The following is a 25,946-nucleotide window of genomic DNA, read 5'->3' on the forward strand; positions in this document are numbered from 1 at the left end:
AGGGCTTCAGAGGAAGGAGGCAGCAGCAAAGCACAGGTTCTGGGACCCTGGGTGGGCTCCCCAGCTGCCCTCCCTGCCCCTTCTCCAAGGAGACCAAGGCTGGAAGGGGCAGCAAGAGGTCCCCAGAGCACAACTTCAGGGAGGTGAGGGCTTGCAAGGGTGCCACCAACTCCTCTGCCAGGCCAGAGTGTTCCTCCTCAGCACCCCAAAGCAGGCAGACAGGCATCCCCATGGCCCTGCACCCCACCGCCAGGGGCTGGACGGGAGGAGCAGAGGAGGACGAGGCCGAGAGGCAAGGAAAAGCTGGCTCCTCAGCCCAAGACGAGGCGCCCGAGGGTAACCACCGCAGCCGCGCCGGTCACAGGCAGCCCTGCCCGGCGCAGGCCGGTCGCTGGACCCCTGCAGGGGTGGCCCGCGGGCCTGCCAGCCCCCCAGCTTCCCGCCCCTAGCGGGCGGCGCGGCCGTGGCCGGTGGGCGCCCCCTCCCCTCCCCTCCCCAGCGCGCGGGCGGCGGTGACATCACAGCTCGCGGCGGGAGGGGCGGCGGCGCCCCGCGCACATCACTTCCTCGGCGCCTCCCGCGGGCGCGGACGCGGACCGGCGGCCTCCCGCTCCCGACCATGGCGGCCCCCGCCCCGCCCGCGGCCGACGAGCTCCCGGGCCCGGCCGCCCGGCGCCTCTACTCCAGGTGGGACGCGGGCCGGGGCGGGGGCGGCGCGGGTGGCGGGCGGGCGGGCGGGAGGCGGCCGCGGGAACAAAGGCGCGGCGGCGCGCGACGTGGCCGGGGACGCGCCTCCTCCGCCGCGCGGGCTGCGGTGGGCGCCGCGGCGGCCCTCTGCCTGCAGCCCCCTCCCATTGCCCGGCGACCGCGGGACGGGCGCCTCCACCGCTCTGCTAGCAGCTGCATGTCCAGCACGGCCGGGGGGCCGCTGCCCGCAGCTCCTCTCCAGGCTGGCGCTGCCACACACACACCCACACCCGGCGCAGGGGGTGGCATGGCCAGAGACCCGCTGTCATGGATGGGGCCCTGTCCCCCCTGGTCACCCCCCCAGTCCCAGGCCAGCAGGACCAGGGGCTGGAGCCAGCCAGCCAGGTGGGTGTGTGCCTGTCTAAAAGGCACCTGCCTCCTGGCAGATTCACATGTGATCCAGCCGTCTGGGCACAGTGCCTATGCCCACCGGGGATGACAGGGTGGCCCTTCCCCTGCCCATGTGCCTGCCTGGAGACTCCTGGCCTGTCAAGGGTGTTCCTCAAAGTGGTACACTGGGCCTGGCTGCGGGCACATGGTCCCCCAAGTGGGCAGGGTGCTGCCAGTTCACCGCGTCCCACCTGGAGTAGAGGCTGGGCTGGGTGGGCCTGAGTGCTGGGCAAGGGCTGCCCAGAGGCATGCCCAGCTCCCTACAGTGGCCCTGCAGACTGGCCCCTGACTGAGAGATGGATGTCTTGTTTTCCTCTGACCATCTCTGACACTTAGGAAGCTCCTGCTAGAGGCCTGGCCCAGAGAAGTCTGATACTAGCGAGCCTTTGTTGGGCACTCCAAAGAGGCTTTGGTGGCCAGTGTCCCCTCCCACTCCAGTGCCTGTTCTTCCCTGTGTACTGCTCAGAGACACGGCCCCCCTCACCCCCGGTCTGTCTCCTGGCCCCCATGGGTGGAGGGGCTTGAGGACAGGTTTGCTGGCAGCCAGTGCTGGAGACCTGCCTTCAGACCTTCCCCAGGGCTCCCAGGAGTGGGGGATGTGCAGGGTGGCATCTGCTCTGGGTCCTCTGCCAGCGAGGGGAAGAACTGATAAGGACTGTCTGTGGGCAGGATGGGCCCCATGCAGTTCAGGGCCTTACTCTGGGAGACCCCACATAGCCAAGCATGGGCCTGGGGGGATGGGCAAGTGGCTGGGAAGCCCCACAAGAGGGGGACTTGGGTGTTTCTCTCCTGCCTCCCATCTGGGGCTGGGAAGGAGAGGGGCATCAGGGAACCCACCTTGGGGTGCCCCTGTTAGAGTGCACCCGGGCAGCTGCCACGGGCACCCTTATGGAGCATTCTCTGGTGTGGGGCAGGCCACCCCCACCGCTCACCCCATGCCCTCTCCCCAGGCAGTGTCCCCTACAGGGCCCTAAGGAATGACTGCCCTTGGAATCCCTGTGAGCTGACCTCAGGTCTCTCCTACAGCGAGGTGGCCCTCATGTCCACTTCCTCTCCAGCAGTTCCCCACTCCTCCCAAGCTCCCCAGCCCTCCCTGCCCCCTGCTCTCTCCCCACCCCCTTGGCTGTTAAAGGGGAGTCATTGTAGTTTCTCTCCAGGGGTGGCTGGACAGGAGGCCGGGATTTGGGGCCAGTTGTGAGCAAGCATTGGCCCAGGGTATGGGTAACAGTCCTGGAGGGAGGGGCCTGTAAGGATTCAGGTAGTGGACAGCAGGGCTGAGGGGCCCAGGGCTGCGCATGGTAGGAGCTGGGCACTGGATAAGGAGCCAGCCTGGTAGTGGACACCAGAGGACGTCTTAGAGTCTGGTGGAGGCTAACAGTTGTGTCAGGAGGCCTGACGGGGCACCATCAGAAATGGTGGCTGGCCAGCAGGGTGATGTGCTTCAGGTGGGGCCATGGGCTGATGGCTTCTCCCAGCATGCTGCATTGGGTACTAAGGCCAGGCCAGAGGGCTTGGGCAGGATATGGTCGCCACGTCAGCCAGCTGGCCACAAGGGAGCTGGTCACCACTTCACTAACCAGGTCACCAACAGGCACTGGTGGGATCTTGACAGAGGGTAGCCCACCTCCTGGGTGCTGTGGTGTGGCATTGGTCAGCCTCATTCAGTGGAGAGGTGCTGGGTGGCCATCCTGGTCCTGTTGAAGAGGATCAGGCCAGGGCCATTGTGTAGGGGAGGACAAAGTGGGGCTGGTCCCCAGGCGCTGGGGAGGGTCTTTCTCCTCCTGGGAGGTGGAGAATGTTGCTTATTAATTAAGCAGTGCATCTGCTTCCAGGTGTCAAATCCCAGGTGGGAAGGCTACCTATCTCAGGATAGGGGTGGCCAGTGGGGGGCGCTAAGCCCACAGCCCTGGGGAACCCTCCATCTCTGATTTCTAACCCTGAGAGTGGGATGTCAGGTAGACCTTGGGGCGGACAGACCTTCTGGAGCTCCAGATAGCTTGGCCTCTGTCTGCCCAGGGTGGCTGCAGCCCTCGGGGTCCCCAGTGCACATGGGCCCTGGACAGACTGACAGGCAATATCTCACAGCCTGCAGAGGTGGTGTGGAGGGACAGAGGATCTAGGATCTTCTTCCTGAGTGAGGAAGTTGTCCCTACCAGGCTGGCATGGTCCCCGAGAGGGCAGGAGAGGGCAGCCCACAGGCATGATGGAGGGCCTGGGAGCCCAGGGGGTCTGTGTTGACGTGAGGGTGCAGAACCGGGGTTCGGCATGTCAACAGGTACCGACCAAGGAGATGATCCTGCCCTGCCTGCCTTAGCCAAGCGTCCTGGGGTAAGGTGGTCAGTGGCTGGGAGAGTAGTGCCCAGGCCCTGGAAACCCTCCCTGCCACCCTGAGGTTCCTGATTCTGCTCAGACCACCAGATCCTCTCAGGGAGCCGAGCCCCCAGGCCCAACGTCCAGCTCCCTCTGACCCCAGCTGTGCCTCCCTCCTTCCCATCCCTGGGTCCCTTCTGCTCAACCTCCGGAGACCTCCCACCTCAAACAGCAGTGGGGAGCTTCACGGGTAGTCCTAGGGTCCCAGGTGAGGCAGCACCCAGTGGTGAGCCAGCTGGGAGGCCCTTATGAGGCTTTGGTCTTCCATCCGTGCCCTGCCCTGCGGGGCCCTGGATTCGAGACCTTCTCTGAGCCCCTGTGACCCTCTGTCCAAGCTGGATGCTGGTACCTCCTCTACACTCTGGGGAGTTCCTTTGCCCAGGGAGGGTCACACTGTTGCCTCCTCACGGGGTCAGGGCTGGGGGACTGAGGACAACCAGGATCTTGGGAGGGTTAGGAGAACCCCACTGACTTAGGGACAGCCTCCCCATGCCCCAAGTGGCCCTACACCTTGGCTGGACCTAGGGCCCAGAGCTTACCTTAGACAGTTGGGCAAGGCTGAGGACTCTGTGTTCTATGTCAGTTGAGCCTGCAGACTGGGCCGGGCTGGGGTCAGGTGGGAGCAGGCTAGACGCCAGGTCCTGCAGAGAACAGGAAAGGCCAAGTGCTGACCCTGCCCAGCCCTCAGCCGGGCCGTCCTGGCAGCTGGCAGGCATTCCAGGTGGGAGAGCTAGACCATCTGCCAGCCTCTGTACACATCAGATGGGAACAGGTCTGTTCTTGGGGGCTGCAGTGCCCGTCCCCACTCTTGTATCCACCAGCGCTGACCAGCACCCGCTGTGTGCAGCCCCAGGCTCCTGGAGGACCCAGGCCCTGGCACAGGGCCAGACCCTAGTCAGTTTGCTGAGAAGCTGGTGCTGACTGGGCAGATGGGCACACTGCACCCGAATGCAGCTGGGTTTGGCCCCTCTACTCCCTCCCAGCCCCAAGAGGTGGAGGAGGATTAGCTCCTACTCCCCGCCCCTCCTGTTTGTGCTCATCCTGCCTCTGAGCTGCCCTTGATCCCTTGATCCACATCAGGACCCAGGGAAAGAGGCCCCAGGGCACCTCTTTGCTCCTCCTGGAGCAGAGGCCGCTGAACCTTTGCCCTGGACCACCCTGGAGGTGTGGGGGAACAGGTCAACCCCACGTTGGTCCATCCCTGGGGCCCACAGCTGGTGGGAGAGAGGTGCAGGTCCCTGCCATGCCCGCTCCCAGCGTGGAGGGACAGCCTGTGGCCCTGAGTTTGGCGGAGAAAGCAGTGTGCAAGGTGGTGTACGGCACGCCCCGCCCCCGTCCCCTGCTGCTGCCCGTGGGCCTGGAGCTGTGGCTGTATGTGCAGAAGATGCGCCACCTTCGGAGGAAGAGGTGCAGGATGGGTGCCCTGCTGGGGCCGGGTGCTGCCTAGAGGGTGGAGCAGAACCGGGTGTCCTGATAGGTGGAGGGCGGGTGCCTCGCCAGGTGACTCCCCACCTTCCTAGCCTGGGTTAGACCCATCCTGGGTCCAGGATGGCCATGCTGGTGCTCCCTTTGGCCCTAGCCCTTCCTGAGGCGGAAGCCCGTGCTGCACTCTGGGCCTGGAGGACGGTGGGGGGGGGGGAGGGGCGACTCCCTAGCCAGCAGCAGACCCCCCCAGACCCCAGGTCCCCTCCTCCACAGCACTGAAAGGACAGCAGCCCTGGGCAGGCACAAACAGGCTTTAATTAAGAGGCCTGTGCGCGGCACTGGCCATAGCCGGGGAGCGATCCTGTGGTAGGTTGCCACGGCAACCATGGGTCACACTGACCAGTGTGGCATCTGGATGGCCTTTTCCAGAGGGCTCGGCAAGGTGACTGCTGAGGATCTGAGCAGGGAGGGATGGAGACCCTACATGCTGGCGGCCTGAGGGGTCTGGCCTTCTGGTCGAGGCCGTGCCCCTGACCCCTGGTCCTTGAGAGGCCAGGTGGGCTGTGCTGGCCCCTGGGAAGCAGGGAGGTGACAGGAGCAGGAAGCCTGCTGTCCTTGACTGCTGCAGCCAGGAGAGGCAGGCCCCACAGCCCCCCTGACCCCAGGGGGTGGCACCCAGAGTCAGGCTCCGGGCCAGGCACAGTGTAGTTCCTCATGAGCTCTTGGCCAGCTGAATGGTGGCCAAGAGTGCCTGGGCCCAGCAGGCCTGGCTTGGAGCAGGCCAGTGTGGCCCAGCACGAAGCCTGAGCCCATGGGGTGCAGGGTGCTTGGGCCAGCCTCTTGGGGATCCACCCCCATCGGTTCACGTGGTGCCATTACCTTGAGAAAGTTCAAAACGCCCCATTTTCTTGATAACACAGGAATAAAGTGAGTGGGACATTGTGTTGGCGTCAAAGGGACATTTGGTTCAGACAAGAAACACTGCGCGACACACCCCCATCATTCCTGACCAGAGCCACGCTGGCCGGGGCTGGCAGGGCAGCGCCTGGCGTGGCACAGGGCACTTGGTGGTCTGGCAAATCACTCTGTAGGTTTTCCACAAACGGTTCACTTCAAAAAGCAACAGAGAGAAAATAAGGACCACAGCCAGCCTGCCCCAGAGCCAAGCCCCCCTTGTCCAGGTGCCCGGGCTGGGGCTTGTGGCACCTTTCCCCAGTAGCTCCCTCCTCCTCTGCCTCTTCTGCCCCTTGTCCTCCTGCCTAGGCACTGGGGCCACCCTCCTCTCACCCCCAGCCAGTGTCCACTTGTTGTGCCCTCCACCCATGCTAACACCCTTCCAGCCCCGGCAGGGCAGAGGCTTTGGGCCCTCGTGACCAATCGAAGCAGGACAGAAGGGCAGACTGAAGCTCCGGGGCCCCGCAGCAGGGAGGGGCAGATAGTGACCCCAGCCTGTCTTCCTCCCCTGACAACTGTGTCCTGAGACTGCACCCCAGAGGCCTGAGAGCTGTGTGTTCCTCTGTGAGTTTAGGGGCTTCTGCCAGCCTCCAGCTGGTTGTGGGCATTCACTAAGGGGACCTGGGCCCTTGGACATGGGCAGGATTCATGGTCGGAAGCTAGGATGGTTTGGAGGGGCCAGGTCCACCCTGGGGCACATCGGCGTCCACTCCCTTCCTCAGCTGTTTCTCAGGCCTGCCCTAGCTGCAGCTGTGGTGCTTCTGGGTGTCTCAGGATGGGTGACCCTCAGCAGAGCTCTCCCCTGGAGGCTGGAGGGCTGGCAGTGACCCGGCATGTGCTCCTACTGGGAAGGTGCATGTCCTGCCCTGTGTGCAGGATGGGGAGGGGCTGGGTCACATTCTACTCCTGTGGCCTCAGTTGCCCTTGCTGGGCATTGGGGGGTCTCTCACAGGGCCTCTTGGGAACATGGGGCACCTGGCACCCTTAGCTGTGCTGCTGAGACCTGTGGAAGGTGGCAGGTGGGGTCTGCTCCAGCTCCCTGCAGCTCGGCCAAGTCAAACACTGACTACCGAGGCCCCCATGCCTTCCCCAGGTGGTGCTCCTGGCCCCGGTGGCCAAGGGCAGGCAGTGAGGGAAGCTGCACGGGAATGCAGGTCTGGGACAGTGCTGCTGCCAGGTGTGTGCGAGCACGGGGTGGCCCTGCCACAGCCCGCGGAGGCACGTCTTCCATGGCATGGCCACGGAGGAGCTTGGGTCCTCAAGGGATGGCTGCACATGATACCCCTCCCTCTGCCCAGGATGGAGGCCTCGTGCCTGGAGCTGGCCCTGGAGGGAGAGCGGCTGTGCAAGGCAGGCGACTTCAAGGCGGGCGTGGCCTTCTTCGAGGCCGCTGTGCAGGTGGGCACGGAGGACCTGCAGACGCTGAGCGCCATCTACAGCCAGCTGGGCAATGCCTACTTCTACCTGAAGGAGCACGCCCGGGCGCTGCAGTTCCACAGACACGACCTGCTGCTGGCCCGGTGAGTGCCTGCAGGACACAGGCCCAAGGGGCAGCCACACCTGCCCTGGGGTGGCAGGAGGGCGGGCACACACTGCCCTATCCTAGGGAGGGCCCTTGACAGGACCCCTGGAAGGGGCTGGGGTCTTACAGTCCCCCCAGGGCCTGTGCTCAAGCTGCGACGTGTGTCAGTGTGTGCGGAGGGTACGACACGTGCTGTGTCCCATTTGTGGCCTGTCCCTGGCACCCACCTTGCCTCGCGCCTGGGCAGCTCCTCCTCCACCAGCCCTGCCCACAGGACCCCCAGCGGCCTGGGCACCCACGTCCTGATGTCTAGTGCAGCAGAGGCTCGCTGCAGACATCGTGGCAAGGCCAGTGCCTGTTGCCAGCCCCGCCTGAGGCCTGCAGGGGCCACGGCAGGCCCTGGGCTCCCTGTGGACCATGGCAGCTCTGCAGGCTGCTGGGGGCCAGCAGGGCAGGCAGCACAGGAAGTGACCCTGCCCAGCCTCACCCAGGAGACGCAGGCTCCTGGTCAGCCCTAGGCTGGTGCCCTTGGCCTGGCCTGGCCACCTGCTCAGGCTCCCTGCTGGGCTCAGGGACCTGACCAATCCTCACTCCTTTGCTTTCCAGGACCATTGGTGACCGCATGGGGGAAGCCAAGGCCAGTGGGAACCTGGGCAACACCCTCAAGGTCCTAGGCCGATTCGATGAGGCTGTTGTCTGCTGCCAGCGGCACCTGGACATTGCCCAGGAGCAGGGGGACAAGGTAGATGGTTGGCTTAAGAGCAGGGGACAGAGGAGGGGCTTGGTCCAGGAGCAGGGGATGAGGGAAGGGGTGGCTTCCTTGGCCACCCGCTCCTCCCACCCCTGCCCCCTGGCCTAGGTCCAGACCCAGGCATGGTCAGGCAATGAACCACTCATCCCCACTCAGCTGTCCCCCCGTAAGAGGGAAGGCAGAGACACCCCTAAGGACTTGGGAGAGTCCAGATCCCTCAGAAACAGGGCTGCCCCAGCTCCTGCCGTGAGGCTCGGCCTCCCCAGCAGCTGGCCCAGCCTGGGTTCTGCTCTCTGCTCGTCTCCCCAGCGCTGCCTGTGTCCCTGCCACTCCTTGTAGGGCCCCGCCAGTGGGGTGCTCTGAAAGGAGAGGCAGGCGTCCTGGATGTCACCCCAGCCTCTGGTGCAGGAGGCTGACCATCCCTGGCCCATCTCCCCCCACGACTCTATGACAAAAGTGTTTCTGTTCCTCTTGTTCGGATGGGGAAACTGAGGCTAGGGGCAGGGTGGCTGGAGTAGGTGTCCCCTGAGTCCTTGCCTCAAGGCTCCAGAACAGCTGTTGGCGGGCTTGGCACACACTTGGGGTGACATCCCAGCCAGGAACTGCTGGGTGGACAGCGGGGCACTGCCCACTGGGTCCTCCACAGGTCGGGGAGGCGAGAGCACTGTACAACATGGGCAACGTGTACCACGCCAAGGGCAAGCAGCTGTGCTGCAGCGCCGCTCAGGACCCCGGGCACCTGCCTCCGGACGTGCGTGAGACGCTGCGCAGGGCCTCCGCCTTCTACGAGTGAGTGGGGCAGGCAGCGGGCACGTCCAGCTTCCTGCTGCTTCCTGAGCTTTGTGCTGCACACTGGACTGGGCAGCAGCCCCAGGCACAGAGCACCCCACCCAGCTCGCAGCCCTTGCCCTGATCCCACCAGCAGACCTCCACTTGCACCTCAGGGACTGGCGGGACTGACCCAGCCCCCAGCCCTGGAGCTCGGCCTGCACTAAAGCTCAAGGAGCCCATGGCCCGTGTCCATGGCACACCCCTGAGGGCCACCCAGCACCTTCTCACCTGGGAGGTGGGTGTGGCCATTTCCCTGCAGCTGGGAGGGACAGACTCAGACAGACTCCACTCCTAGGAGGAACCTGTCACTGGTGAAGGAGCTGGGTGACCGGGCGGCCCAGGGCCGGGCTTACGGCAACCTGGGCAACACCCACTACCTGCTGGGGAACTTCACGGAGGCCACAACCTTCCACAAGGAGGTAAGCTGGGCCTGGGGACATGGGGCGAGGCCGCTGCAGCAGCAGAGCCCGGCTCCACTTGGCCCCAGGGGCCCTCCTGGCAGTCTCCAAGCTGGGCAGAGCAGGACGGCAGGGTGCCCACACACCCCGGCACCTGTGCTCCATCTTGGGGTTCCCGGATGCTCCTCTGGACACACAGACATGGACAGCGACCCTGGGCAGGAGAGGCAACACCTGCCTTACTTCAGATCCCAGGCTGTTCTGCGAGCCTGGGTCTTGTGTCTGTCTCCACAGCGCCTGGCCATCGCGAAGGAGTTTGGGGACAAGGCGGCTGAGAGGAGGGCCTACAGCAACCTAGGCAATGCCCACATCTTCCTGGGACGTTTTGATGTGGCCGCTGAGTACTACAAGTAGGAATCCCCCCAGCCCCAGGGAGAGGGAGGTCCCTGGGAGAACTGGACACCAGCCCAGGAGGTGACTCCAGGTGGGGACTGAGACCACCCAGCTTCCCCAGGAGCCAGGTGGGGGCTCCAGGAAAGGCAGATAAAGGTCACGGTTTCCCCAGCTTGTGCCAGAGCTCTGGGCCATCACCTCTGCCTCTGGCCTGAGTAGTTGCCACCAGGTAGAGCTGGTTATCAGGACCAGGCCCATAGTCAACCCCAAGTGACATGCTACGGGCCCTGCTTCCTGGAGGCTGACCCCCACCCCACGCAGGAAGACCCTGCAGCTGTCCCGGCAGCTCAGGGACCAGGCGGTGGAGGCGCAGGCATGCTACAGCCTGGGCAACACGTACACGCTGCTGCAGGACTATGAGCGGGCAGCCGAGTACCACCTGAGGCACCTGCTCATCGCCCAGGAGCTGGCTGACAGGTGCGCACAGATGTGGTGGGAGGGGCGGGAGGGCCCTGGTGACAGGTGCGCACAGACGTGGTGGGAGGGGTGGGAGAGCGGGAGGGCGGTGTTGAGGAGAGATGGCTCAGCCTGAGCCCCTGGGGCACCACTGACTGTGGTGTGGCCCCAAGTGGGGCTGCCCCACCTGGGCCTCAGCCACTCCCGCCATGGGCAGTGCCGCCCACAGGGACCCTTGGCACACACTGGTGGGCTTCCCCCATGGCCCGGCCCATTGCCCCCCACAATGCCTGTGTGAACACGACACCTGAGATGCAGCCCTGGGCACAGGTCGGGTGGACAGAGGGCTCGGAGGCACAGGGCTGCTGGACTGTCTGCCTTCTAGTGGCCCCAGGCTTTCCTCCAGGGAAACCAATGGAGGACAGCAGTGGCCTGGAACCAGAGGTGGTGCCTATGGGGCAGTGAAGGGCTGCTGGATGCCCCAAGCCCTGCACTCAGCTACCTCCACCTTGTTTTGAAAATGACCCCAGGGTGGAGGGATCCTCGGGGAGAAAGGCTCACCTGCCATTATGGGGCAAGCCACTCACAGGAGGCTCCCTGACCCCGCTGGTCCCGCCTGCCTCCTACGCTGAGGGGCCAGAAACGCCCCGAAGGCAGTGCAGGCTCTCGGGCAGGCTGCTTCCCACACTGGGGCCTCTGAGTCCATGCTTTTAAGGGGAAGGGGAACTGGCGCAGTGGGTTGGGGCTTCTCCCTGATGGTGGCTGGATTTGTGGGTCACTGCAGACCAGGATGTGCTGTCCGACTGCCCTGTCAGTGCCTCTAGGGACCTTTGGGACACGCCCCATGGGTTCTAGCTGTGGCAGCTGACGTGAGGGGGCCCTGACCGTCAGCAGGCTCAGGGGCTTGGGATGGGGGCAGGCCTGGGGAGGGCAGGTGTGGACTCTTTCCCTCCACAGAGTGGGCGAGGGCCGTGCATGCTGGAGTTTGGGCAACACGTACGTGTCCATGGGGAGCCCTGCACAGGCCCTGACCTTCGCCAAGAAGCACCTGCAGATCTCCCAGGAGGTGAGCGGGCCTGCCCTCCCAGGGCCACTGCTCCTGCGGGCATCCGGGGCCCTCAGGCGTCGCCTGGCCTGCTCTGACTGCAGGGCCAGGCGCACCTCTGCGTGCTGGTGTCCTTCCTGGACTTCCCCTTCTGTCTTTCTAGGTCTGCAGCAGCCTCCTCGGCTACCAGGTCCCTCAGAGGCCTGGTGGCTGCTTGACTGTGTGGCAGGGGGCAGTGAGGGGGCAGGGGACCTGTTTTCCCCCTGTAGTGTCACTGTTCCCCACAGGGGACCCATGACTGGGTCCTTCTGTTGATTTCCCTACCCCAACCTCTGAGGAGACTGGCCAGGGTGGGCCAGGGGGAGGCCTGTGCCCACCACTGAGGTGAGGGTGACCACTGGAGGAGCCCAGGGCACCAGGCCAGCCCCCTGGAGGCTTCCTCTGGGCCCCTCAGCTAGACACCTTCCTGGAAGTCGAGTCTCCTCCTCCTTGGAGAGGACACCCAGGACAGTCCTCCTGTGTCAGGGAGGGATGTCACTAGTGACCCCTCGGCCTCCCTGGCTGAAGATAGGCCAGTGCCTGCCCGACCACCATAGCCCCAAGTGGGAGTCGCTGAGTGGGTGGAGTCTGGGTGCCCAGGTGTACATGGGGAGGGACAGGAGATCCCTGTGAGAGCAGAAATCTGGAGAGCCTCTCTATGGGGCCAGCATGGCCTGCCCGGACATCCCCAGAGCACAGGCAGGGGGCTCCAGAGCCCTCTGAGCTCCACGCAGGAGTCCCCATGCCCCACTCTCTGGCTTGTTTCCGAGCAATGCAGATGCCCAGGAGGGTCCTGTGGAACCTTGTGCAAGGGTCCCTGGGGCTGGCCAAGCTGACCACCCACCAGAGGGCGCCCAAGAAGGAAGCTACCACGTGGCACAAAACCAGGCTGTTTGAGCCTCTGAGCACTTATGGGGTGTGACTAGGGACTGCTGGGGACATCCAAGGACAGATGCCTGACTCCACTCCCAGGGCCACAGTGAGGCCCAGTTCCCTCAGAGACCCAAGGGTCAGGGGTCAGCCTAGGAAGTCAGGGATGGTGTATGGTGGGCTCCTCACTGTCCCCTGCCCAGTCTCACCTGCCCCTGCTTGCTGCAGATCGGGGACCGCAACGGGGAGCTTACAGCCCGCATGAATGTCGCTCAGCTGCAGCTGGCCCTGGGCAGACTGACCAGCCCAGCAGCTGCAGAGAAGCCTGACCTGGCTGGCTATGAGGCACAGGGTGAGTTCCTGGGCTGCGGTCCTGTTCATGAGGGGCTCTCACCTCTGGGCCACAGTGGGGTTGTATCTGTGCAGGGTGTGACAGGGTCACTGGGAGCAAGTCTCCCAGGGAGCACAGGGCCGGCTGCCTGGGGCCAAGCAGCGAGGAGGGGGTACCTCCCAGGTCGAGGGGCTGTTAACAGTGGTCATATAAGGAAAGAGCCCCAGAGGCAGGGAGCCCCCGTAGTCAGGAGCCCCAGAGTCAAGGAGCCCCAGGAGGCAGGGAACCCCCGGAGGTGGAGAGTCTCCAAGAGGCAACTCGGGCTGTTCATCCCGTCCCCAGGGCATGTTGACATCCCCGCACCTGCTCTGTCAGTCCTTGTGCTGGATCAGGAGAGAGACTCCTGCCCTGCTCTTGGGAGCTTACAGTGGGTGGGACAAACATCGTGTGCAGAGGGTGAGACTGGGTGTCCCAGGTGCTGGGGTAGGGGCAGGGCAGAGCAGGGATCAGGTGACGTTGAAAGAGGTGGGACAGACATGGGCAGGCAGGAGGCAGGGACAGCACAGGCAGAGCAGTAGTGGACAGCTGGAGGCCTGGGACAGTAAAGGCCAGCAGTCATCCTGAGCCCCTTCCATCACAATCATGGAGCACATGGGACCAATGGCAGGAAAGACAGGAGAGGGCCACTCACTGCCCCCAGCTCCAGGGCTTCCCCACCCACCTACCCGCCTTCCCAGAGCAGTCCAAGGGGTCAGTGCCCATCATCAGGATGGCCAGGGAGGGCATTCTGGGAGGGGGGTGTCAGGTCACCTACAAGTAGGCTGGGCTCAAGGGAGCCTGTCTTCGTGGAGTTCCAATCAGGTGAGGCCCACGCAGGCCAAGGCCACTCTAATGGCTTTATTCACAGACTGCTGGCCATCCTGTGCAGGTCAGCAGTGTGCACTCACAAGGACAGATTGTTCTCTGCAAAGCAAATAGATTCGTACACACGAGGGAAGGGCTGGTGAGGTGGGTGCTGCCTGGCTCCCTGAGACCACCTGCAGGGGATGGGGAGACTGAGCTGGGGGCCAGCTGCCCCGGCTCACCTGGCCCCAGCTCCAGGAATCCCACCTCAGGCCCTGTTTGGCTATGCTTTGAGGGCACCCACCTGCAGCAGCCTCAGGATCCCCAGAGGGGATATGTGCCACCATGTGGCCCCTGGTGCCTGTGGCTGGGATTTTCTGAGGGTGGGTAGCTCTGCCGAGAGAGTTTCTGTCAGTGTCCCCTGGCCAGAGCGACTGCCCTCCAGGAGCCCCCCGCAGCAGGTCGGGGCAGGGTTGGCAGCTTCTAGGAAGGTGCTCACAGGCTGCCAGCTCCATGTCCTCCTGCAGCTTTCCTCTGAGCCAAGGAATGGGGGCGTGTCATGGGTGAATGCCCCAGGACAAGGCGGCGTCTGTCCTCCACACTGGCTCCTCTGCTCTGCTGTGTGCTGGACCTTCCCAGCCTAGGGGCCCCCAGAAGCCTCCTTCTGCCAGGCTGCCAGTGGCCAGGCTGCAGTGGAGCTGGGGACATCCATGCCGGGATCACGGTGGGAATGAGGTCTGTGCTCCAGAGTGGCTGCCCTAGGCCTGGGTCCGTCCGGCCCCAGCATGCAGCTGTTGAAGGCAGGCCTGTACCCTGAGGGTCGGGGTGGCCCCGAGGGAGACCCCCACACAGGTGAGCTTGGCCGTGGGGGCGTTGGAGGCCACACTGGTCTGGACCCTGTGCTGGGGTGGAGGGGGGGGGTTGAAAGGCTTTTTTGCGAGGCTGACATGGTTCATTTACTTCATTCATCTGGACTTAGTGCTGGGGGTGGGCTGGCCCTGGCTTCCAGAAACTGTCCAGTGGGGCTGGGGCTGGGCAGGTGCATATCCAGAGACAGTCAGTGTGGTTTGGAACACGGGGGCCAGAAGGGCACCTGGGAGACAAACCCAATAGGGTGGAGGAGGGCCTCCTGGGGAGAGAGGGTGAGGGGAATTCACAGGGGAGGAAGGAGGCCGGAGGGGCCGCAGGGAGCCAGCACAGGCAGTGGGCCGGGCCCTGCAGTGCCTGGGTGTGGATGGGCGTAGCTCACCCTGTGGGGGGGTGGGCGTGGGCTTGTGCTGGGCAGGAGGTCGCCTCCCTGTGGTAGGTGGGCTGGGCAGCTAGTGGAGAGCAGGCATCCAGGACCCAGTGGGTTTTCTGGCTTGATACAAACGGGGGGCTTCTGTGCAGCTGGAGAAAAAAACTTGCTGTCCTTGAGTCTGCGTGCAGTTCTGCTCCTCCCTACACGCAGCTGCCCCTGCCCAGCATCTCTGGGGGACACCTTGTGAGCCAACAGCCATAGACCACTTCTGTGGCCAGAGGGCAAGGTGGTAGCCCAACAAGGCCCGGGTCTGTCTCCAGACCTTCATGGAGAAGGCACTAGAGGGGCAAGCTGGGTGCAGTAGCAGGCAGGGGACAGACACAGGTCCCAGCGGGCTGAGAAGGGGTCAGATTCTGGCTGATAAGAGGAAATACTGGGATTTGGACCATCCGAGTTGCCGTCAGCAGGCAGGGTAGGCTGCTGGGGTGGGAGGTGCCCAGGGACAGCCCTTGGACATAGCTGCTCTGCACAGAAATGATGATGACAGTGTGCAGGTCAGACTCTGGCAGGGGAGGGGCAGGAAGTTGCACACGCAGCAGGGGGTGTCAGGGCCTGAGGCCCCTGGTCAGGCAGCTCAGCCAAAGGCATGCAGCTGTTGGAGGTGGCTGGATTCAGGACCTCTCAGAATCCAGACAGAGGGTCCATTCAGCTGGGCCCAGAGGGCCTCCCGCCCACGCGGCCTGCTGTAAGAGACCCACCAGGCACCTCCACCTCTGCTAGCCAGAGCCTGCCCAGACCACTCCTGGTAGAGGGCCAGGTGGCCCAGAGCAGCTGCAGGGTCCTGCAGACAAGGTGGGGAAACCGCATCTTGTTCCCGAGCTCCAGGGAGCATCAGAGAGAGGTGGAGCCAGGTTGTCACTGGGTGTGGTAAGGGGCCTCCTAACTCTCTAAGGACTCCTGGGCCCTCCCATGGCATGCCTGCCCCCCAGCTCCACGTGGCTTTGGACTGTCTCCATTTCTGTCTCAGACCAGCCTTCCTCATCTGGGGGTGGGTGGGCACCAACAGCTCTTCAGGCAGCAGGAACCCTGACCCCACCCCTTCCTGTCCCCTCAGCAGAACTGCCACATTCTTCCAGTGCCTCAGTGTCCAGAGTGAGAGAAGCCAGCAGCCAGGCTGTTTCCAGGGGCAGAGGAAGGACCCTGGCCACCACTGCCAAGGGCTAGGGCAGGAGCCCTGCTCTAGGGCCCTGGTGTTGGGGGTAGGGGGCACATCCTGCTGTCCACTGGATGTGCCCACAGGCCCTGGCTGCTTTGCTCTCTGGCTCAGGGGTGGCCCTGGATGCCCAGGGCCATGTTGGCGTATTCAGGGGCTGGCTTCTGGCCTCCTGGCCAGATCCCTCAATAGGCTCCTGCAAGACAGCGCCCTCTGGATCAGTGTCTGCCCGGGGAGGGGTTTCCTCAGAGCCTGGGGGTGCTCAGGTGCCTCCCCTGCCTCTCCTCCTCCACCTGCTGCAGATGCTCTGGGCCACTGGCTCATAGGACAACTGGACATTTGCTGTGGAGGGACCAGCTTGGGTCCCCAAAGTCCTTGGCTCCCTCTGCTTGTCCTCTCCACCCTGACCATTTTTAGGAACCCACCATCAGACAGTGCCATGGACAGGCTTGGGGGTGCTGGTAGCTGGTACCCTGGGCCACTAGGGTAACATCTGCTGCCCACCAGCATCCTCCTGGGCACATCTGCAGCCTCTGGACGTTCACACTCTGCGAGTCCTCGGCATTGCCCCTTTCTGAGTGGAGGCAGATCCCTCCCCAGTTAGGGGCAGAGGCATGGACTCTGCAGGGTGGCGGCCAACAGCCCACACGGCACCCCTGCTCTCCTCCGCAGGGGCGTCTGGGGACTGGAGAGACCTAGGTACGCTGTGCAGCATGATGGCCTGTTGCCTCACCCTTTGATGGTGTCTGGCCCAGGTCCATGATTAAGCCTTGGGGGAGATGTTGGCGGGTGGCCTAGCTGTGCTGGAGAGGCTGGGATGGGTAGCTGTGCTCCAGCCCTGTCCCCCAGGCCCAGGTGCTCCTGGGCACCATGTGACTGCCATGAGCTGGCTCCCCTTCCTCTGGTGTCCTGGGGGGTTAAGCTGAGAGCCCCAGGCCAAGGGGTGGGGTGAAGGTGGCCCTCTGCCCAGCACCTTCCTACTGTCCACTGGATGTGCCCACAGGCCCTGGCTGTTTTGCTCTCTGGCTCAGTGGTGGCCTGGACAGGAGGGTGTCTGGCCATCCAGCTCCCACCCTTGCCTGCTGCAGACATCCACAGGCTGCTTTATGAGGTGAGCCCCATGTGGGCAGTGCCAGGATGGCTCTGAGTGTCCACTGATGCCAGCAGCACCTCCACCCATCCACAGGTCCTACCTCGCGAGCCCTGGCCATGGGCGCACGCCACCATGAGATGAGCTGTGTCTAGCATGTGTCCGCGGGTGCGGGGTGCTTGGGTCCCAGGAGGACTGGGGTGAAGGGTCTGGTGAGGGTCTGCCAGGCCAGGAGAGAAGGCCCACCCATTCCTGGCAGGGCAGTGTCCTTGGAGAGGTGCAAGGGCATGTGGGGGTGGACAGAGGCTGAGGTGCCCACATTACCAGGTTCTTCCCTCTCTTGTCCCCAGCCTTTCCATGGCTGGCTGCACCCCCCTCTATCTCACATGCCACCTCCTCAGAGGGGCCAGTGCCAACCCTTGGTCCCTGCCAGCCCAGCCCCACTGGTCCTCCCTGCAAGGCTCACCTGGCTTGGCCTGGGGGCTGTGTGCACTCCAACTTCATGCTGTGCTGTCGCCTTTCTTCTGGTCAACCTTCCCTGCATGGACGGGCCTCCAGGCTAGCTCTCCCTGGCTGGCTCTGTCCTGCAGGTGTTCAGTGAGTAGCCGCCCAAGGCCAGACTCACTTTTGTCCCTGTGCTGGGACAGGGCCGTAACTGGATCCAGGACTGAACTGCACCTTGCCCCCACTCAGGGACATGTTTGGGACAGAGGCCTGGGGGCAGTCTAGCTGCAGGCCAGCCCAGGGCCCCTTGGCAGGATGGTGACCACAGAGTCTGCAGCTGGGCAGTCTTGGGATACGTAGCTGCTCTTGGGAGGACATGGGTTCCCATGGCTCATCTTCTTGCCCTGCCCGCCAGCAGCTGCCAAGTGCCCAGGTTCAGAGCCATTCCTCCAGGGGCCAAGGAACCTAGGGAAAGGCCCTGCATGGGACTGACTTGGGGCTCATCTGAGGCCTTGGTCACCCCAGCCCTGGCTTGGGTTGTCCACAGTAAACTCGAACGAACCCAGAAGCGCCACCTGCCCCCAGGCCAGAGTGTGAGGGGGCTTCAGAGGAAGCCGCTGAATGGAGCCTGTGGGCCTCATTGATGGTGGAAGGGCATTCCGGGCGGTGGGCAGAGGGCCTCGTCCAGATCCTTGGGGAAAGTCTGGGGAGCACCAATGCCAGCCCACCCTGAGCCCGGGCAGGCCCAGACCCCCGGCGCCCCCACCTGGCTGGAGTGTGTCAGTGTGCCCATGAGGGGACTGTGTGGTTGGAAAGCAGGGTGCCGCGCTACCCAATCCTCAGTCCCCAAGGGTGCTGGCCTGGGCCATTTGGCTTCGTGAGCTGAACAGGCACCACTGTCTTCCAGGGGCCAGGCCCAAGAGGACCCAGAGGTTGAGTGCAGAGACCTGGGACCTGCTGAGACTCCCCCTGGAACGGGTGAGCCAGGCTTGGTGGGGGTTGGGGGGCCTGGGGATGGACATCAGCAGAGGTACGGCCAGTGTGTGGGCAGCAGGTTAATGAGCCTGGGGAGCCGTGTTTGTCAAGCTGCCACCACCAGGCTCAGCCCAGCCACTGGGAGATAAATGTGCCCCCACAGTCTGAGGCCTTCACTAGCCCATCTGCCACCGGCCCCCAGAGGCCCTGCTCCTCCCCCTTGCCTGCTGTGGGCCTAGGGGCAGGCCTGGTCCTTTCAAGTGCCCCCACCAAGCCTCTGGATCCCAGTCCTGGTGAGCCCCTGGACTCTTCTGTCCCTGCCCACTCAGACTCTGTCCAAGGTGAAAAGCTGGCAGGGTTCACTGAACCCCAGACACAACCTGGGGTCCCAGGTGTGGGTGCCTTGAGGCTCTTGCAGGGCCTCAACCCCTTTGAGCCTCCTGTTTCTCTAGTGTAACGTGTTCGCTTGTGGATGGCCCTTGGGGCCTGGCATGGGGTCAGGACACAGGGACGCCATGGCCACTGTCATTGGCTAGTGGGAAGGCTGACATTTATGAGTCTCCCTGCCCCACCCAGGCCCTGCCAGCTTCCTCCTCCTTCAGGATACCTGGTGCCTACTGCGTGCACCCAGGAAGTGGGGTGTACTGCACCCTCCTGGCATTCCCTGCAGGGTCCCGAGGTGGTGGACATTGGCCCAGAATGGCCCCACCCATACCTGGCCTGCCTCCCCTCCCCAGGAGCAGAATGGAGACACCCACCATGCAGGGGACTGGCGGGGGCCAGGCAGGGACTCACTCCCTCTCCCCATGAGGAGCAGGAAGTACCAGGAAGGGCCAGACACTGCTGAGAGGAGGCCCCGGGGAGGCAGCCACTCCCCACTGGACAGTGCGGACGTCCGAGTGCAGGTACCTCACACGGTAGGTGCCCCACAGACCAGGAGGCACAGCCAGCCTGGTCACGCTGGGAAGACAGGTCCTGGTGGGCATCCTGGCCCTCCTCCTGGCTCCATGCCACCCCTGCAACCCTAGGGGTGCTCAGGGGAGGGCAGTATCTAGCATCACGCCTGGCCTCGGGGCATCCAGTCCAGGGGTGCTCTGGCCTCACTCTGGCTGGCCCTCTCCCATGAGTCACACGAGCATGTTCCCCCCAGAAGGAGGGCACAGTGGGAAGCTGGCATCTACCCAGGGTTCCTCCTGGTCAGGGTCCAGGAGACCCCACTCCACCCTGCACTGGCCCCAGTCAGCTCTTGTTGCAACTTATAGAGGGAGGGCTGGGTGGGCTGATGGCCAGGCGTGTGGATGGGCAGTGGGGTCAGAGAGGCGGTCAGGCAGGTGTAGGCTGGAGGCCTAGCCTCCTGCTGCCTGTAGTTCCCCTGTCCCCAGGGCTTGGCAGGCCTCTCCAGGCAGGGGGGCACTGATGGGGGCCGAGGTGGAGTCCGGTCAGAGGCCAGCCTGGAGCCCCTCCCGGGACATCTGCATCAAACCAGCTAGAAAATAGTCTAAAAATAGCCCTTCCCCAGCCTGATCAGCACCCTTCTGGCCTGCCGAGGGCGCGAGGGTGCTGGGTGTCCTCAGTGCCTCGCGGCTGGAGACTGCCAGGGCCCCCACTTCCTTCAGGTGCCGAGAGCCACTACTCCATCCGGGCTCCGCCTCTGTCATGGGGAGACTGTGTAGGGACACTGGGGACCTGGAGGCACCTCCTGTGCCTAGAGTAAGGCCACAGCAAATGCAGCTGAGGCCGGCTGGGGCTGCCCACAGGAGCCAGGGCCACGGCCACCAGGGCGCCAGCCCAGCTGGGGTGGAAGCCAGGCCACGCTGCCAGGCTGAGGGCTGCCTGGGGACCTGCTGAAGGAAGAGGTGGCCCAGCTTTGGAAGGAAGCCCAGGGGCCTTGGTATCGGGTGGGAAAAGGGCTTTCAAATAAACTGTCCACCCCCACAGCCCTCTAGCATGACCGCCCACAGGAGCCAGGGAGCGCTCTGCTGAGCTCAGGGAATCCACCTCAGTGTTTACGGAGCAGAGCGTGGTGTGTGTGTGTGTGTGTGTGTGTGTGTGTGTGTGTGTGTGTGTCGTGCACGCTGTGTGAGCGAGTGAGCTCGGGAGGGCGGGCTCTGGGAGGCTGAGCCTCACCCTAGTCCTATTTAAGTACCGGGTGAGCCCCCGGGTCCCGGCAGCAGTGAGGCGACACTTGGTGCTTCGGGCGGGAGGTGCTGCACATGCAGGCACCCCACACAGCTCCTGGCTGCTGCTGCCGGCGGCACCTGTGATCAGCGTGAGTGTGGGGTCCCTGGTGTCCCTGCAGCAGTAGAGGCAGGGGAGCACAGGGGCCTCTGTTAGCCGGGAGTGGGTGGACCTGACCAGGTCTGACACTTCCACTAAAGCAGCGGGATGCAGGGAGGAATGCAGAACCTCACGTGGGAAGGGCTGGGGGGCAAGGAGAGGTGGGGGGCAGGGAGAGGTGGGGGGCAGGAGAGGCTGGGACCTGGGGGTGGGCTCCCACGTTCCTGAGTATGTCCTGCTGGGACTCTCGTGTGGGCCTCTCATGCTCCTGAGGCGTGAGGGGCCTTGTCCCTCCAGAGCCCCTGCAGCAGGCGTGGCTGTGCTTCTGGGTCAGGAGCCCACCTCCTGGGGAGGCACCTGTGCAGCGCCCCCGACGCCCAGCGGTCAGGCAGGCCCTGGTCCACACCACCTCCATCTGCCTGGGCCGGCAGGCTCCTTGAGCCCCAGGCATGCCTGCGGTCTGCCACCTAAGCTCCTGCATACCCACTCTCCCTTCCCTCCTGGCTCGGCAGGGGAGGGGCTCAGGCCTAAGGGAGGACAAAGCCCAGGGCCGGGCAAGAGGTCGGGTGAAGGGGTGGGGGTCAACCTGAGGCCCGCAGACAGGTGGGGCTCTCCTTCATGCTAGTAGGACTGCCCCCTTCCCATGGCTCCCTCAGCAAGGTCCCCTCTGCCTTTGGAGTCCTGACCCCAGTCCTGAGACAGGGCCATCCACAGGGCTGCTGTATCCAATTCCAGCTCTGCTCTTGCTACGGGGAGCCTTGGACATGTCATACAGCCCCTCTGTGCCTCAGCCTCCTGCTTCGAGGCTGCTCTGGCTGTGTCTGGCACTCAGCAGCCCACATCTTGGCAAACCTGGGTCCTCCTGTTCAGGCTCCTACAGCCCAAGAAGATCCCCTGAGGCTGGTGGGCCGGGCCGCGGGTGTAGGAGCTCCCACTGGCCCTCCCTACCACAGGTGGCAGGCCCTGGGACCTCCCCACCCTCTGTGGCACCCAGGGCCCAGGACAGGCCCCATCAACCATCATTGCCAGGTTGCCACTGGAAGTATGTGTCTAGTGGCCATGTCAACTCCCGGCCTGTCATGGCCAGGTCACACATCTGCCTGTCCATTCGTCCAGCAGACACTGGAGAGTGCTATGCTGGGGGCCAGACACAGGTGGAGCGTGGGTGGGGTGTGGGGAGGCCTTCAGGAGGTGGGAGCTGTGAACTGGGTTAGATGGGAGCATCCCAGCCCAAGGCTGGCAGGGCACGGGCAGGGGCAGGACGTGTGGGGCAGATGACGGGGGCCTGGCCTGGGGTGGCCGCCACAGAAGGAGAGAAGTGGGGTGGCAGGCAGGGCAGGCTGGCCGGGCTGCCCTGACCCCGCGCCCCTCCAGAGCATCCCACGGGCCTCGTCGTCGGAAGAGGAGTGCTTCTTTGACCTGCTGAGCAAGTTCCAGAGCAGCCGCATGGAGGACCAGCGCTGTCCCCTGGAGGAGGGCCAGGCGGGGGCCGCAGAGGCCACGGCTGCCCCCACCCTGGAGGAGAGGGTTGGTGAGTGTAGGTGCCTGGGCCTCCATCCTTCCTACATGCGGGTGTTCCCTAAGCCACGCACCTGCTGCCAGGCCAGCCAGGGTCTCCAGCCAGACCCAGTGCTGACCAGAAAGTGCCCAAGTGCTTTGCCCCAAAGGGTGGGACAGGCCAGCTGCAAAATGCCCTTTAGTCACAGAGCGCTCCCCCTGCCCCCCGCACTTGCCCCCAGAGCTGCATCCTAGGAAGCGTGTAATTACCCCACCCTTCTGGAGCGCGCCATGTCAGGGTGCAGCAGCAGCCTCGCAGTGCGCGGGAGGCCAGGCTTTCTCCTGTCACCTCCTAGAAGGCCCTGGAGGCGGGTGCAGCTGCAGCAGGGTGAGCCAGCAGAAGCCCTGGGCCCTGTCCCCAGGGCAGGCACTGGAGGCCGGCTGGGCTCAGAGGTCCGAGCCCCCTGCTAGCCCCAGCCCCAGTGTCAGGCCTGGCCCTGCAGTGGGCCCCAGCCTCAGCACCGGGCCCTGCTGCCACCCCCCACCCAGGCCTTACCCTCTGCCCCTTGCAGCCCAGCCCTCGATGACAGCCTCCCCCCAAACGGAGGAGTTCTTCGACCTCATCGCCAGCTCTCAGAGTCGCCGGCTGGATGATCAGCGGGCCAGTGTGGGCAGCCTGCCTGGGCTGCGCATAACCCACAACAACGTGGGGCACCTCCGTGGCGACGGAGACCCCCAGGAGCCGGGAGACGAGTTCTTCAACATGCTCATCAAGTACCAGGTGGGCCACAGCCCAGAGCCGGGTCAGGGCTTCTGCACCTAGGGGCCTGCAGTGGGCTGGCCCCTGTCTCAAGCCCTGAGGGGTCCCTCCAGGGGAGGGAGCCACAGGCTGGTGAGCAGGCTGCGTCGCCAGTGCCACTGGGTGCCCAGAGTGCTCTGCCCTGGACCCCACCTTCTTGGGAGCCTCCACATGCAGGGGGACGACAGTCCCTGGGAAGAGCAGCCTGGGACACCCTCAGGCTCAGGCTGGGACAGGGCACTGCCAGGCGCCTCAGGATGTGGCCTCAGGGCTTCCCTCAGCTCCACCTCTGGGTGGAGGAAATGAAGGGCCCCCCCTGCAGCTGCTGGCCAGCTGCGGGATGCAAGCAGGGATGGGCTAGACAGGACCACACAGTGGACATCGAGGTCAGCGCCGAGTCCCGGGATGGGCCAGGTGGGCCGCCTCACCAGCACGGAGATGGCAGGACACGGCTGTGAGCGGGAGGCTCACCCGTGTGTCTACCTGCCCTTCGGCTGGGCCTGGCACAGTGGTTGGGGTTTTGGGGTCTCCAGGTCAGAAAGACTCTGGAAAATGGCCAGGGGTGGGGCAACAGATGTGCCGCCCCGCACCTGGCCGGCAGGTTTCCAGATCTGATGTCCATTCCCACAGAGGGGACACCACCATGGCTGTGGGCCAGGAGCCGCCTCCAAGCCAGCCCCTCCTCGGAAGCCCAGAGCCCCCCACCCTCTCGCATGCACGCTCCAGCGGCTCCGCCGGCTCCTGTCCCTCCTTCTCCAGACCCTGCAGAGAAGCTCAGATGCCCCTCCAGCCGACCATTCTCCATGCCAGGGCGGGTGGGGCCCACGGGGCCAGTCACCCACCCCCAGGGGGATCCTGAAGGAGCGCCATGCTGCAGGCCCTGGAACCCCACCCCACAGGCCCGCTGGGGTCAGTCCAGGGCTAACCCAGGTTCCAGGGCAGTGCTGAGGGATGCCACACCATGGTCAGTCCCTGGGGGTCAGGAAGTCTTGGGTGCAGGCCTTGGGGTCGCCTAGCAGCTGTCTCCTGGGCCTGGTCACTCCAAGCCCCAAGTATTGTTCAGCCTGCTTTGCTGGGCAGGCCAGCCCCAGGCTCGGGGCACACAGCCCCAGGAGACTCGTCCACATCAGGGATCCCAGCACAAGCCCAGAGCCAGGCAAGCCCTCAGCTAATTTCCCAGGTGGACATGGAGGCCTGACATGGCCTCTGAGCCAGTGCCTACTGCCTCTGACTTTGGCAAGTCTGCCGACCTCGGGGTGTTGGGACAGGCCCCCCTCCCAGGGCCTGGGGAGGGCAAGACCACCAACCTGCATGTGTGTCTGTCCAGTCCTCCAGGATCGATGACCAGCGCTGCCCGCCACCTGATGTGCTGCCCCGAGGTCCCACCATGCCAGACGAGGACTTCTTCAGCCTCATCCAGAGGGTCCAGGCCAAGCGGATGGACGAACAGCGCGTGGACCTCGCTGGGAGCCCAGAGCAGGAGCCCAGTGGGCCACCTGAGCCCCGGCAGCAGTGCCAACCTGGGGCCAGCTAAGGCTGCCTGCCACAGCCAGACCTGCGGGCACCTGATCCTGCACGCTGGGAGCTCACGACTGTCCACAACGGCCATGGCCCCCAAGATGCTGGATCCTCCCAAAGCCATGGCTGAGAACCAGCTCTGAGCCCCCAGCCCTTTCCACTGAGCTGACATGGGCACACGCCCACGGCACACCCCTCCCCAGGGCAGCAGGCGCAGACCAGAGGTGCCATGTGGGTGGGGCATGCCTCTGTCCACGGTCCTTGGCTTCCTGCAGGTCTGGCTCTGCCTCTGCCCAGGCTGGGCCTTCAGCATGTCGCCCCCAGACCTGGTGCTTCTTGACCCTCCCCTCCAGGGCACTGTCCAGCCCTGCCAAATGTGAAGTTGGCCATCTCCCAAGCCCCCAGAGGGGTCTTCTCTGGGGGTTGTCAGGACACAGGCATGTTCTGTCCCCCAGCTGGTCCTGGGGTAGCCATGCAGGGGACAACACTCCCCAGGGCAGGACCCCTTTCCTGGGGCCTGTCTCCCCTTATAACCTTGTGGTTGGCAGTCACAGAGAGCCCAGTCCAGGGCCACCCATAGTCCCTGGCCCTGGCAGGCGGCCCTGAGCCCACAGGGATCCAAGGGCTCAGCCTTGGCTCCACAGCAGAGGGAAGGGTGGGCAGGAACACCCATTCCCAAACCCCAAGCCTTAGAGCCCCAGGCCAGCAACACAGACGGGGCCTGGGCCTAGGGTGGCACCAAGCTCAGTGGGCGACGGCACCCTCACCTCGCCATCTGGGGGTGATGACGCAGCCCCTTCCCGGGGAGAAAAGCCCCCCACACATTGGAGTTGGCTCACAGGGCACCAACCCCCAATCCCCAGACCAGGGCAGGCGCTGATGGAACCCCTGCTGGACAGGCCTCGGCCGCCACCTGTGGGCAGCCCTTCTGAACCAGTCCGGGGGCTGCCTGTGACCTTCACAGACACCAGGGAAGGCAGCAGCCCTCCCAGATGCCTCCCCAAGCCTGGGGAGGGCCTGTGCCCACCCATGTTACAGCCTGGGCACCAGGCAGGGGACCAGCTGGAGGGCTGACCCTGGGCTCAGCGGGGGACCACTCTGAGGCGGGCCTCCGGGGATGAGCCCTCATACTTGAATGTACGTGCATATTTATTGCTCACACTTCTGCTGTGTTGTCAGCGGGTCCTTTCCAGCCCGAGAGGTACGTCCCCCCCCCAGCCCCCCATCCACCCTTGAGAAATAAAGTGTGCCAGGCAAGTGCCGTCTCTGTCAGAAGCAGCGGTGGGCCTTCCTGGGGCTGGGCCCACTGGACATGTGCAGAGCACCCACCACCACCCAGCCCCTGCCCCGAACACCCATAGGCATCTGGGGCCGGTCCCTGCTGCCACTGACGATGGAAGGGTGGGCTCAGGTTAAGCAGTCCCCCTGCACTGTGTCCATGTCCCCAGGCAGGGCCCCCAGGGTGCTTCCCAGGGTGGGCAAGCTGGGAGCTCAGCCACGTACCTCGGGGGTGGCCCTTGAGAGCAGC

General features: G+C 64.6%; 1 protein-coding gene across 3 annotated transcripts; it reads left to right on the plus strand.

Annotated features, from left to right (window-relative positions):
* Positions 1-619: 619 nt before the first annotated feature.
* Positions 620-25,675, plus strand: Gpsm1 (G protein signaling modulator 1). Of its 3 annotated transcripts, none has more exons than XM_027941930.3 (14): positions 620-687; positions 7,185-7,406; positions 8,015-8,150; positions 8,806-8,948; positions 9,286-9,409; positions 9,683-9,798; positions 10,103-10,258; positions 11,195-11,303; positions 12,420-12,543; positions 18,260-18,330; positions 19,065-19,244; positions 21,979-22,135; positions 22,674-22,882; positions 24,228-25,675. In XM_027941930.3, the coding sequence occupies exons 1-14, from the start codon at positions 620-622 to the stop codon at positions 24,432-24,434; spliced, it is 2,022 nt and encodes a 673-aa protein (XP_027797731.1). In that variant the 3' UTR covers positions 24,435-25,675. The 3 variants fall into 3 exon arrangements, with proteins under 3 accessions (XP_027797731.1, XP_027797738.1, XP_027797739.1); XM_027941937.3 differs by having other exon boundaries at positions 19,065-19,232; XM_027941938.3 differs by lacking the exons at positions 620-687; positions 7,185-7,406 and having other exon boundaries at positions 8,024-8,150; positions 8,806-8,952.
* Positions 25,676-25,946: the final 271 nt, after the last annotated feature.

Source organism: Marmota flaviventris, chromosome 13 (genome assembly GCF_047511675.1).
Source record: "Marmota flaviventris isolate mMarFla1 chromosome 13, mMarFla1.hap1, whole genome shotgun sequence".
Lineage (NCBI taxonomy): Eukaryota > Metazoa > Chordata > Mammalia > Rodentia > Sciuridae > Marmota > Marmota flaviventris.

What these genes read in the sequence shown, in the direction of transcription:
- Gpsm1 (XM_027941930.3), top strand. Translation starts at nt 620, where the DNA reads ATGGCGGCCCCCGCCCCGCCCGCGGCCGACGAGCTCCCGGGCCCGGCC. An exon ending in GCCCGGCGCCTCTACTCCAG is followed by an intron (nt 688 to 7,184) that starts GTGGGACGCGGG and finishes CCCTCTGCCCAG; the next exon opens with GATGGAGGCCTCGTGCCTGG. An exon ending in GTGGCCGCTGAGTACTACAA is followed by an intron (nt 9,799 to 10,102) that starts GTAGGAATCCCC and finishes CACCCCACGCAG; the next exon opens with GAAGACCCTGCAGCTGTCCC.